The sequence below is a fragment of the Garra rufa genome, unplaced genomic scaffold, assembly GCF_049309525.1.
Source record: "Garra rufa unplaced genomic scaffold, GarRuf1.0 hap1_unplaced_002, whole genome shotgun sequence".
Lineage (NCBI taxonomy): Eukaryota > Metazoa > Chordata > Actinopteri > Cypriniformes > Cyprinidae > Garra > Garra rufa.
In genome coordinates this window covers 3,002,626-3,016,776 of record NW_027394277.1, presented here as the reverse complement: position 1 = coordinate 3,016,776, position 14,151 = coordinate 3,002,626, and the positions used below count along the sequence as shown (strand labels likewise).

Genomic DNA, 14,151 nt, shown 5'->3' with positions numbered 1-14,151 from the left:
ATCCCTTTTTATAAATATACCTGCAACTAGACTATAAAGAGCAAGGGTACGCCCACACAGGTATGCTCACTGCAATTGTTTTGATAGAGGGAAACGAGATATAATTCTAATTTAAACATAATTTCTTCTTCAGACATTGCTCTTTAAATAAAATAAGTATCAGCTGTAATATACAGTCTGAAGATCTGGGCTGAGTTTGTAGAGTTAAAGCTCTAGGAGGAGAAGCAGTCAGAATTTTTTTCGTCTCAGAATAATAATAAGTTTAAATAGCATTTCAGTAAGTTGGCTTTCTCAAGCCAACTAAATTATATTAAGCTTTGATTTATTATAAAATCTTTTTAAAGCCTTTTGACTTTTTCTATTTTATTTTCTAAGTAGTCCTCACAAGCATCCTTTCCATTTCCTCCTGCTGTGTTTTCATTACTCATAACGCCTTATAATATTAGTCAAATTTATATGCGCACTGACTCACGATGACACACTGGTGTTTGTACAGTTGAATAATTACGAGTATAAACAGAGTGTCTAACTCCCCCATAGCTGATGTCAGCCACTTCACAGTCATGATGTTAATGGTAAACATTCCTGCTTTTACAGGCCCCAGGAAAAGTCCTACCAACTGCAGGGCCATCATTAGGTAAAATACAGTAATTAATAAAGGCAAACAGCCTGTGGTGACAATCTAAAAACATGGAGCCCATGAAGAGTCACAGAAATTCCCACACATACAGTAAATCCAGTATTCCACATACACATTAAGAAAAAGGCGTGGAAGCCTTTTCCTCTCTCTTTTTTATGTCTTTAGCCAAGAAAATAAATTACCTCCAGGAATGTGGCTGGAATCCAGAGCAGATCCCTTTACATGTCAGACATGCTGCACCCTTTCCCGCTGGCTGTGGCCCCGCCGACATCTGGAAAAAAGAAGAAAGAGAGAGTGGTAAGAGGAAAAGGATAAGTACTCACTGAATAGCATCATAGGAAATCACTTTATTCATTGCAGAGACGTCTTATGAAACACAAAAATTCGTTAAAATTCAGAAACGAAGTTGTGAATGATTCTGAGTTCATTAGGAAGCATTTTTTTCCTATACACATGCATATAGATACTTATATAGAGATTGCATGAATAACAGGTGAGGGTTACATTATGAAAAACAAGTTTATTCAAGTGTGCTAGTATACTTCTTTTAAACTAAAAAATAGGAAAGCATACTTTCAGTGTACTTCTCAGAAATATACTTAAAATGAAATTAAGGAAACTTGACTTATACTTAGAAAAAGTCTAAATATATTTAAGCTATACTTGTGCTCTGAGAATCTGCATTTTCATTGTTATACACTAAGGGTGCTATTGAACAGAATTTCCAAAACACAAGTGAAGAAGAAACTGAAAAAACAGATGCTTCCACATGTAATCTAACACAATCGTCAGACATAAAACAACATCAAAACCATAGATATGAAAACTGTGTAACGTTATGGAATAAAATGTCCACCCATGAAGAGGTAATAATGACTATCCAACTACATTTTGATTTTTTAAGAAACTTACCCACATTCAAGTGTTTAAAAAACAATGCATAAAGCTAGAATTAAATGTTTTTGTTTACAAACATATCCCCTGTTCTTTCTTTCAATGTTTTGTATGTTCAGATATTCATAACAAAATATATACAAATTAATACCTAAATTGGGACATAGTAGTATCCTTAAAGTATGATGTAAAGTCCAGTTAAAGAAAACTTACGAGTATACTTGCAGTATAAAACTACTAAACTGTGCACTAAAAATGCACTAAAAATGCATAAAAAGCCTTTCATTAGTAAACTATCAGTGTATGTAAGTCCACTTTTAGTATATTTGCAGTATAAACTGAAAAACTAGTTGTGTACTTAAAGATTACTACTGTTGTACTTAAAAGTATACTTTTATATACTAGAAAGTGGGCCAATTTAGTCCCATGGAGTATTGACATAGTACACTTAAAAGTAACCTACTAGTACACTGATATTTGTATACTTACAACATAACGTATACTTAAAAATATATTTGAACTTTACTTAAGTATACTTAATAAAATAAACTTGAAGTATACTTCTTTTGGTAAAGGTTTGGTTTTCTTCAAAGGGTATCAGTGAGAAATCAGCACACTGATCAGATGGACACAAGTGATGACAAATTCCACATGCTTTCTCTTTAAATCACTCATCAATAACTTGAAACACAATCCATAATAACAAGCTGTCGACCACATTCACTCTGACTCGATACAGATGGCTCAGCTTTCGTCACAGAGCTTAATATGACAAAAATAACAGCGGACAAAGACAAACAGACCACAACACAATGTGCATCCATGGTGTTAAATCTGTTTAAAACCTTCTGTGAGGCAGATACTTTTGAAGACATGTTGAGTTGAGTGTTACCATCAGTTAAAACCTCACAAAACTCAGAGGTAAACGCTTCTGAATAGATATACCGATCAGTAAAAGAGCTCACAGAACACAGGTCAAGCAGTCAATCTTAAGTGATTGCCTTGTTGGCAGAGGCTAGTCAACACTACAAAAGACAATTCAATTTGTGCGGCGTAGTCATTTTTGACACAAACTTTTTTTTTTCTTTTCAAATCTTATATCACACCAGAAAGGCATTATTTCCCATAAAAATTCAAAAAGTTGAAAATAGAGTATTGGGTAGGGTTAGGGTAGGTGTAGGGAGGGCTTTATTGTCCCAAAAAGGCGGCATCCATTTAATAATTTGAATTGAAATGATAATTTACATTCAATATGATTGCCTCTACTTGCAATGAGTAGTATAATCCTGCTATTTTAACATCTACAGCTGTATTACTGTACGTAAAACATTACATATAAAGCATCTTGTATTTTTACATTTTCCTCCCTCCTTTGTCCTCCTTCCCTTCCTTCATCAACTCTAAGAGCTGATGACTTAGCCATGTTATTCATTAATAAAATTAAAACCATCAGTGCACAGTTCTCCACACCACAAACTGTCAAGCACACCTTACCAGCAAACATACATTCGTTCACATTCAGGTTCACAAACTCATCCTTTCAAATCATACAACTACTTGTCCGCTTGATACTATTCCGTCTCATCTCCTTCAAACCATTTCTCCTGCAGTTGTACGGTTAAAGGATATCTCAGGAACCACACCCCAGTGGTTCAGAAAGGTCCTTCAAGGTTTCTTGGAGAGGTGAAGTGTTCAAGTCGCAACATCTAGCTACTAGAGTACCTCAGGGCTCAGTTCTTGGACCACTTCTCTTCTTTGTCTACATGGCGTCACTAGGTTCTGTCATTCAGAAACATGGCTTTTCATATCACTGCTATGCTGATGACACTCAACTCTACCTCTCATTACATCCTGAGGATCTGATGATAGCTGCTCGCATCTCAGCTTGTTTAACAGACGTTTCTTGCTGGATGAAGGACCATCATCTTCAACTCAAACTTGCCAAGACAGAACTGCTTGTGGTTCCATCAAACCCATCGTTTCATCACAATTTCACCATCCAGTTAGGCACATCAACCATAACTCCTTCAAAAACAGCCAGAAACCTTGGAGTTGTAGCTTTTTTCAGACCACATTGATAAAACTGCCCTACAGACTAGCTTTATTCAACATCAGGAAAATCAGGCCCTGTCTTTCTGAACATGTGTCACAACTCCTTGTTCAATCTCTTGTTCTGTTCAGGCTGGACTATTGCAATGCTATTGCAATTGCAAGAGCCAGTTCTATCAAACCTTTACAATTTGAAGGCTGTGTCCGAAAGCTGAAAAATGCTGCCTTCAGGATGCATTCCAAGATAAGAAGGCATCAAGGCAAATCAGAATCCAACATCAGCTTCACTTCCTGTCTCTTGAGATGCCTTTATCTGATCAATTTTTGAAGGCAGTGTCTGATATCCTAGAATCCTGTGCATTCCATTCCAGCTCAGCTAAAAAATAAAGATGGCATCAGAAAGATGCAGTTAGCGGTCAGTTTGAGTGCAAATGTAGTTTCTGACCAACTTTTGGTGTAATTTCTAACAAGAAATTACTATTAATGTAATAAATATTCACTAAATTATAATTAAAAACTTGCTTTATTTTGTTGTAGATCATGAAGCCATCATGAAGTCCATCTGTCCATCTGCCTGCAAAGTCATTGCCTGATAAGGGAGCAAGACAAGTCAGAAGCCTAAAGCTTCGGATGCAACTTTAATCCTGCTCTGGAGCAGGCTAGTTAAGCTAAAACCAATCCACTTTTTTGGGAATGAAAAAAACAGAGTTTGAATAAACTGAATGAATAAACCATACTAAAACAAGAAGGACATTAAAATACAACAGAATGATAGGGATGAAATAGGATAACAATAACATGATGTTTAGTTGACAAGCACAATTCACAGTGCAATAATGTCCAGAAAGGTGCTGCAACCAACAACCAGCAACCATGAAAGTCAGTCTAGACAGAAAGAAATGTGTTTGAATGAAGCCTTGTTCGAATCAAATTATTGTGCATATCTGATTACAATCCTATCATACCAAAATTAATCTAAAAACAGCTTTTATTAAAACCAAGCTGTAAAAACAACTCATTTTGCACATCCTCCTCCTCCTCTTTGTTATGTAATACCAGGGGCTGCACAATATGGCGAAAAAAAAAACATATCTGAGTCACTCTGTGTCAACTCAACCAGAGGTCCCAAACTAAGAACGTACAGGAATCAAATATTACTGTTGATTTTTGTTACATTTTTATTGAATTTTGATGTTGATGATGATGAAAAATACATCATTTATGTGCATATAGTTTAGTATCATGATGAAATACCAAATATTAAAGAAAAAGGGAATACGGTGCATATAATATAAAAACATAGTAAAGGGACTATCCAAACTTAGAAACTTAAAGTATTATAATTCATGAACGCCTCTGAATACAGACCTAAGGTTGGTCTCTTTTTAAAGAAGAAAATCTGCAGATTTTTACAGAAGTTACAAAAATCCTTTAATACCATGAAAGTGTTAAAAAGTTATAGAAGTTTAAATTTACTGTAAAAGTATTGTACTATTTTTCTTTTGTTTTATATGAAATAAATATTTTAAAACATAGTTAAAAATACAAAATTGCCATAAAATTAAACCATATGTCTACATAAGTTGTGTTCTAAATTTGAAGTTGCTATAAAAGAAATGGAGGTTCATGTGCAATTATGTTTAGGCGTTATACCAAAAAAAGCCACTGGGTGCCAACCAAAATGAATTTTTGCTATTGAGGTGCATTTATATATTAATTTGACATGTAATTTTTATATATATATATATATATATATATATATATACATACACATACAAAGACTCATGTTCTGCAAGGCATTATTTATTGCAAATTTCTTCTAATCAAGCCAGTGACTAAACACTCAAATTCATATTGTTCCTATGGAAAAAGTCATCTGTTATTTAAACTGTGATTAAATTATTATTTATGATAATGGTTATGAGTATTTCATCTCAGCATAAGTAATAGTACAAAATCCACACAAAAACTAAAATAAAAAATCCATGTGTAAAACTTGTCAAATTATTTTCATATGCCAAGATGTCACCTAATTAAACACTAATATGACTTTACTGCAGAGGCGGGCAGTAGTGAGGTATTTCTCAAGTGTTTTCAAGGGTTTTTCAAGTACTTTTAAAGTGTCTGTACTTTATCAGAGGTTTTTTTTATTTTTTATTTTTTATTTTTTTAGAAAACTTTATTTCACAACACTCCAAAGCATAACACTCTATTTTTTACTGCACAATGTTTCATATATCAACTATTACTCGAGTAAAAGTAATTCAAGGATTTACTTGAGGACAAGAAAAAAACGTCTCTAGGTTACGTATGTAACCCTAGTTTCCTGAGAAGGGAATGAGACACCGCGTCCCCTAGGGGTCGCTATTGGGGAACGCTGCAGCGTGACTCGTGTCTGAAGAATGCATATAGAAAAACTCCATGAAATGGCCGGCGACAGCGTATGACGTCACCGCGGCGTGCATGTCGCTGCTGGTGCGTCACTACCGGGCGACACAGTATAAAGAGTCGCCGAAGTAAACATACACCCGCTTCACTGTCTGAAGCTTCTCGTCCGAAGCATGGGAAGAAGCCTAGGGGACGCGGTGTCTCGTTCCCTTCTCAGGGAACTAGGGTTACATACGTAACCTAGAGACGTTCCCTTCCGAGGGAACTCTCACCGCGTCCCCTAGGGGTCGCTATTGGGGAACGGTATACCCACGTCTCCATGCTGAGGGGAGTGCATAGTAGCGAGCACTAAGTGTAAATTCTGTGAGGAATTATCCCTATAGGACGAGGTGACAGCTGTCAGAACGTAACCTCCCCGGCCAAAGCCTGAACTGTTACTCACTTACCTGAATGGGTCAAAGGACCCAGAGCACAGCTCAGGTTGGAATTGGAGATTCCTTCGGAGGAACGGCTAAGTTAATACTTAGACTTAACTAGAACAGGAACTGCCAGTACTACTGAGTCTAGTTCCCTCAGTGAACTGACTCAGAAATAGCGACTAACAGGCCTGTCCCAGGACAGAGACCGTTCTAGCATGGGTTATCCTCAGATAACGCACCCTGGATAACAGATGGTCAGGAGATATCTAAGGTGATATCGAGTGAAGTTGGGCCCAGGGAGACCGGGGTTTTAAACCAACTCAAAAAATGGGAACGAGGACCGCGTAACCCATACCGTATAGGATTTTAGAAAAGAACCCAAAAACTTGTTGGGAACTTACCACTTATGTGGATTTTAGGAAGTGCACAAAGATTCCATGCGCACTTACCACTATTGTGGATTTCAGAAAAGTGCCCAGGGTTTAGCGTGGGACACTTACCCTAGTAAAATGGGATTTGGAGTAGGGCTGGGCCGATAAACGATATAATATCGAATCGCGATAAAATTTATGTTAATAACGATGATAAGCTATAGACATTTTTTGCTCGATATGGATTAATCTAAGAGCCAATCATACAGCAGAAATATGCGACAGCGGCCAATCAGCGTGCAGCGTGCGTGTGCACGTCAAAGTACAAAGTTCATTTTCTACAGCACTTTGCGAAGCAAACTTACACCAGGACGACAAAAAAAGAGAGTGGAAGCAGCGACGAAAGAGAAACTAACCTCGAGTTATTATCCAAAGATGTTGAAGTTGTCGACAAAAAAGGTAGCACGAATTCCGTAAGTGGTTTGACTATCTGAAAAGTGACTCTCACCTCAGCTCAGCTGAGAGTTTGGCGCGATTGTTAAAACTGAAACCGAAAGCAAAAAACGCACGCGCATTCAAAAGCAATTTTAATCCCCCTTGTTTAGAGAGTGACTCCGCAATGCGCGCAAATTAGGCTACATGACATATCTAGGCTGTTATCTGCATGTAGACTATAATAGGTTGTGTATGTCAATAGCTCTGTATCATGCTTGAAATATTCCGTCTCTATTTGCACTTTGAATAATGAGAGAGTAGCCTACTTTGATTCTGGCTAAATTGTCTGCACTTAATACGATTAAGAAAGAGCTGTGTCGTAATTTTTTGATATTTATACCGTAGATTGTTTCAAAATGCAGTGGTTTCCTCTAATTTAAATAGCTCAACCTATAATAGAGAAAATAAACAATTGTGTTAATAATAATAAATAATAAATAAATAAATGTGTTACAAATAATGTTTTTACAATAATTTTATGTTCACATTTTGTACATTTACTCTCATTTACCATACTCTGTCACAATTTTAACAACTTTTTTCATTTATTTTAGTAAGTTATTTTAATTTTTAAGGCCAAATCTGTAATCTGATTTTTGTTAATAAACTATACTTAAAAATTTAATTTAATGAATCCTTTAATTTTTGTGGCTTTAGTCATTATTGGGATACTATTTTAAAGCTGGCAACATCAACAGCTTATATCGAAATATATATCGTCATCGTTCAATATGGGAAAAAATTATCGAGATTAGCTTTTTGCCATATCGCCCAGCCCTAATTTGGAGACTGTGTTTTCCCCCATTTTGGGGGTTTCATATTAAAGCTCCATATTTGTCATAGAATGACAAGAATTAAAATAGGGGAGGAACCCTCCCTGTTTAGAGAGGGGAGCAATGCTACACCCCAATCAGGACAGACAGTCCGCAAACTGTTAGTCGACTGATGAAATCATGGAGCTACTGACCATCATGATAGTGGACGCAGACAGCGGACAGACCCCTAACCCCGACTTGCAAGGAGGAACATCCGTCCTTAAAAAGGGCAATGCTCTGAAGGGACCCTTTAGTGTAAAGGGGAGCATACTAGACCCAGTCCACATGGATGCCTACTAGGAGAAGGTGGTGCTCAGGAATTACCCTTCCTCGGAAGGGGAGCATACTCATCCCACTAGGAGCCGTGCTCTAAAACGGGACCCTTGCGAAGGGGAGCAAACGTGCTCAAATCAGGACCTTGAGAAAGATAGAGGTTATTTCTTCCTTAGCCAAGGGAGAAAAATTCACCATGCGGCAGTGGCGCTGCTTTGAGGGAACCCAAAAGGTGAGCTGCCAACAGCCTGAAAAGGCTTCAATCATAGGAGCCTTCGCTTCTAGCATGTTAAGGGTAGGTTTCAAAACCCTGAGAAACAGGGAGAAATGCCAACACCCGCCAGAAGGTGGTGCTCTAGTAGGACCCTTTCCGCAGAAAGGGGAGCAGCCAAGGTCATTTCAAGGTCCTGAAAAAGGGGGGAACTCCTAGTTAGTCATAAAGCCTGAAGGGGAGGTGACACTCGACCCGGAAGTCAGGCGCAGACAGGCTCCTAACCCTGATTAACAGAGAGGAAAACCCGCCTGCCAGGAGGCAGCGCTCGGATTTCACCCTTCCTCAGAAGGGGAGCTTACTCCTCCTGCCAGGAGCATCGCTCGAGAGGAACCCTTTCTCAAAAGGGGAGCAATCATACCTGACTCAGGAAGCCTGATGACAGATTCTACCCAAACAAAGGGGAATTTGTCCACACGACAGTGGTGCTACTGACGAACCTTGAATTAAGGTGAGCTGCTGTCGTTGAAGAGCTCTGAGAGGACCCTTTCCGCGGAAAGGGGAGCTACTAAAGTTACTTCAAGTTCCTGAGAAGGGAGCTCCTGGATAGTCATGGTGACAGACTCCTAACCCTGAAGGCCAGGGAGGAACGCCCGTCCTGACGAGGGGCGCTCATTGGGGATCCTTTCATCGGAAAGGGGAGAGCCCAGCTCGTGCGTGAGGCCTGAAGAGTGAGAATCAGCCTGGACAAGAAGGACAGGCCCCTAACCCAGATGAACCGGGAGGAGAACCTGGCTCTGTCAGCGAGAAACAGTACTCTAAATAAACCCCTTCCGCAGAAAGGGGAGTACTACCTCGGTTGAATCGACCCTGCCCTCGGGCTAACAGGGGGATCGACAGACCCCAGTCTAGGTGGACTTATGTTCCTGTCTCAACGGGACATAAATCCCCCGGAGCAGGAACTAATGAGGATAGACTCCTAACCCTGAAGGCCAGGGAGGAACGCCCATTCGCCGAGGGGGCGCTCGTTAGGGACCCTTCCCTTGGGAAGGGGAGAGCCCAGCTCGAGTGTGAGCCTGAAGAGTGAGAATCAGCCTGGACAAGAGGGACAGGCTCCTAACCCAGATGAACCGGGGAGAAAACCTGGCTTGTCAGCGAGAAGCGGTACTCTGAATAAACCCTTTCCGCGGAAAGGGGAGTACTACTTTAGTTACTGGAGAACTGAGAAATTGCTCCTTGGAGACAAAACTCAGGAGGTGCTGGAAAGAACCTTCGGCTGATAAGATCACTTCACAGGATCTAAAGTCCACAGAGAGAGTCTGGAAGAGGGATTCTCAGAAAAAAGGCCTGCAAAGGACAAATGTTAAACATGCCAAGGGCAATCCTAAGAAGGAAACTTAGGGAGCTTACCTTGAAGAGGACATAAGTCCTATGTCTAACATATGCTGAGAGGGTGGTTTACCGCACGACCTGTGGCGTGGATAGGACGAACACTGCCGTAACCATAACCCGTAGGATCAGAGGGGGAGCATCCGCCGTGAACTCGTCATGTTTTTCTCTGAGAAGCAAAAACACAACACACAGGCCTGAGACAGTATTACGTTCTTTTTCTTTATTAAAAGAAAAATATGGATCGTACTCACCCATGAGTGACCTGCATTTAACTCAAACTTAAACAAAACCTGTTTAAGGAGTTAAAATCCAGACCATCGGTAATGGAGGTTCTTATGGGACATAAGAACCGCTGCGTGCAGGGAGCTAATGTTGTAGGGCTCGGACCTGGGCCTTCATGGAGTGAAGGACTCAAAGGCAGTGATCTACCTAGCCCAAATCACATAAATCCAGAAAGGCCAATGAGCCTGGGAAAAACTAATAGATCAGTGAAAGACCTCCGGTTAGCCCTCCTGAAAACAGCCCAAACCAGCAGAGTGGGCTGTCTATTTAAACCCTAGCAGGGGAGACAGCACCATCTAGGCAAGAGCTTAAAAGAACTACTTTTCTGTTTCCAAACAAAAAGTAATCAGTAAGCCCACACACAGATATCCGCAGATATCTGTATGTGTAGGAAGGACTACCAGAGGTAAAAACTGACTGAAAGCCTCCAGCCCTAAAGTAGGAAGAGTTAACATACAGCTAGCCTCAGACAGCTGTAGTTAATAAGACTGTTCTGCCATGATCTGCATAATCATGGTCGAACTAGTCTAGGAAAATCTCTCCCCTTTATATGTACACATATAAGCATACATAACATGCATATGTATATACATATACATGCACACACATATTTTATGGCAGTAAATTAACTCCACAATCGCGACGCGCAGCACATATTCGGCTCCCGCGGGAGCTAAACAAACTCCGCCCAGACGCCAAATTCCCTCAGGAATAAAACGAGCAAGGAGCCGCTGGCGACGCCGCGAATGCGTCTGTTAATGCCGCGAGAGGCAAACACACTCATGCAAAATGAGGAACAGAGAAACTCACCTCCCTCCTTTGCGTACTGCGTTTTCGCGATAAGCCCATTAGTCCCTCGGGAGCTGAACAAGCTGTAATTTACCACACCCACGTAGCAGAGAGTCATAGCAAGTGGGTATGAGAGCGTGCCTCTCGTTACAAACAAGCAATGAATGCACCGATCGCATTCTACTCTCTCAAGAGGTAATCTTGCTTGCGTTCTCCCCTCACAGCTCGGGCAGTGTGAAAGTGCGGGTATCAGATTACCACACACGTCACGAGCAGGCCTCCGGTGAGAGAATATGCACTCCTAGACAAAGAGAAAGCTGAAGACAGCGAAGAGGGTGCATGTTTACTTCGGCGACTCTTTATACTGTGTCGCCCGGTAGTGACGCACCAGCAGCGACGTGCGCGCCGCGGTGACGTCATACGCTGTCGCCGGCCATTTCATGGAGTTTTTCTATATGCATTCTTCAGACACAAGTCACGCTGTAGCGTTCCCCAATAGCGACCCCTAGGGGACGCGGTGAGAGTTCCCTCGGAAGGGAACCTACATTTTTAAAGTTCTTTAGTATTAAAGGTAAAACAAACAACTTTTATTTATAAAATGTACAGTCGAAAGTATGACATTATGCTTTGGAATGTAGTGAAGTAAAGATTTCCAAACAAAAAAAGAGAGACTTTACTACTGTCGGCCTCTGCTTTACTGCAATTCTAAAAGACAGAATTATGCCCATTAACAGGTAAACAACTGCCAATAACGACAGAAGATCCAACAGTAAGTCTAAATCACACCTCAGAAGTGACTGATCGCAAACATCAACACCAAAATACACTACCAAATACAACACCAAATATCAAGAAATATGTCTCTATATTGTCTATATATTGTCATATTTGATTTTTTTCTCATTTAACACAATAACGGCTTCAAATTATCTTGTGGGGATAATTTCTAACCCAAATTCGATCTAATTATCTCTAATTATGTTATATTTGAGTTAATGCAGGTAATAGTATTTAAAATACATTAAATAGAAGCAGATTACTGTCATCTGGTTTATGCAACCCCTAACTGCTGAGAACAGCGTTTTTATACATTTTAGTAAACTTTAAGGTATAAAATTGTGTGTTTAAATGCTTGTGTCCATTTTGCACGTTTGTATTTCATTTTTAATTAAAAAAGTTAGTTACTTGTAGAACTTACAAGTATTTTGCCCATTTAGTTATTTTAGTGCCTATGTTGTGCCTAATTTACTTATCTGGGGACAATTAAGAACAATAGGGGTCAATGGAGCAGTTCCTAATAAGACTAAACATTCGATCAGCTCCAAATAAAAGTAAAAATCACACTAACAATTGTGCAGCTCTGGCTATGAGCTTATAGAGATATGTAAAACAGGGTGATAGTAAATGAAATCTTTACTTTCTTCATCTCGAGACATGGCACTAGGAAACGTGTTAGCCTATATGATTCAGCTTCCAAGTTTATCTTGGACCTTAACTATATGGGCTGCTAATAGTCTCATTTTAGCAAGAACACCCCATTTTTGGGCAAAACGATTGCTAAACTATGTGTAAATGAAGTCTTGTTCATTCAGAATCCATTCATTGTTATAAGCTATTACACATCTTCTGAACAGAATTTCCAAAACAAAGTGCACTAAATATGCATAAAAAGTATTTAATTAGTACACTATCAATATACCTATAAGTTCACTTTTGTATACTTTCAGTACACACTGAAAATATGTAAACTAGTTTTGTACTCAGTTATACTTTTGTATACTCAAAGTATACTTTTATATACTAGAAAGTAGGTCAATTTAGTCCCAAAGAGTATAGAAATAGTACACTTCAAAGTATATACTAGTACACTGATATTTCTATACTTACTACATAAATTATACTTTAAAATATACGTGACCTTTACTTAAGCACACTTAATAAAATAAACTTGAAGTAGCCTATACTTCTTTTTAAGGGGTATTCGTATGGCTGTACAAAGAAATCAACACAGTCAACGTCTGACAGTCAGCCCGTTTATCAGTGTGCGCTATTGGAGGCGAAAATAAACATATAATTAGTACTGTGAGTAATTTCCTTTGAACAAAAGGCGTTTACAAACAAAAAACCTTAAAAAAGCAAAACGTTTACACAGGAAGTTTTAAACGTGGCGTAAACAACATAACAATTGTAAATGCATCTTGTAGGCCTAAAATAAATAGCCTACCTTTTGTATTGAGTTGAATTGTGAGAGTATGAGGTCAGATGACTTACCTTCTGATCACCCGCGACTATGCAATTTCTGTCAGAAAGTCCAGTTTCTTTTAGGTTCTATCGAGTAGAGCTAAATTCAGACAGTGCTTGGAGTGTTTTGTTTCGGTCTGTCTGATGATATTGCGCTGGGAAGTGTACGTTTGAGTAACTGAGCGCCTGTGCGTCTCTGCTTGACTCACCGTTCTTTCATACAGGAATGAGAACTGCGGTAAAGCCAGCCGCGGTTCAGAAAAACACGGTCAAGCCAGCCGCGATTGACTTTAAAAGTGCGCGCATATTACAGTCATTACGGTAGTTTCAGAAACAGCCCAGAGAGAACGCGCTTGCAGAGCGCTTTTCATTTAGACGCCCAGGACTGAGAAATAATACTACAAAATACTCGTGAATTTTTACTTACTTATTTATTTGCATTTCTGCTTTAATATCCGTGTTATTTATTGGTGTCTTTGATGGTTCTTTTCTGATATGGGACAGTATTAGACTTTAAAGGGGTATATTGACCCCATTTCTAATAAGTAGAAAAAAACAATGATCAGATCTTATTCAGGACGTCCCATACTATATGCACACCTCATATGAAACCATTTTACTGTAGCATTTTTGAGATATGGGTCATTATTACACTTTAGAGGGGTATAAAAAACCCATTTCTAATAAGTAGAAAAAAACAATGATCAGTTCTCATTCAGGACGTCCCATACTATATGCACACCTCATATGAAACCATTTTACTGTAGCATTTTTGAGATATGGGACATTATAACACTTTAGAGGGGTGTATTGACCCCATTTCTAATAAGTAGAAAAAAACAATGATCAGTTCTTATTCAGGACGTCCCATACTATATGCACACCTCATATG

At 39.2% G+C, this 14,151-nt stretch overlaps 1 protein-coding gene across 1 annotated transcript in view; it reads right to left on the bottom strand.

Moving 5' to 3' along the window:
• The window catches only part of lmcd1 (LIM and cysteine-rich domains 1), a 58,290-nt gene that overhangs the window by 31,274 nt on the left and 12,865 nt on the right, over positions 1 to 14,151 (bottom strand). Inside the window, exon 2 of the mRNA XM_073832526.1 lies at positions 823 to 911. Coding sequence (XP_073688627.1) covers positions 823 to 911 — 89 coding nt within the window. The remainder of the gene's footprint in view (positions 1 to 822; positions 912 to 14,151) is intronic.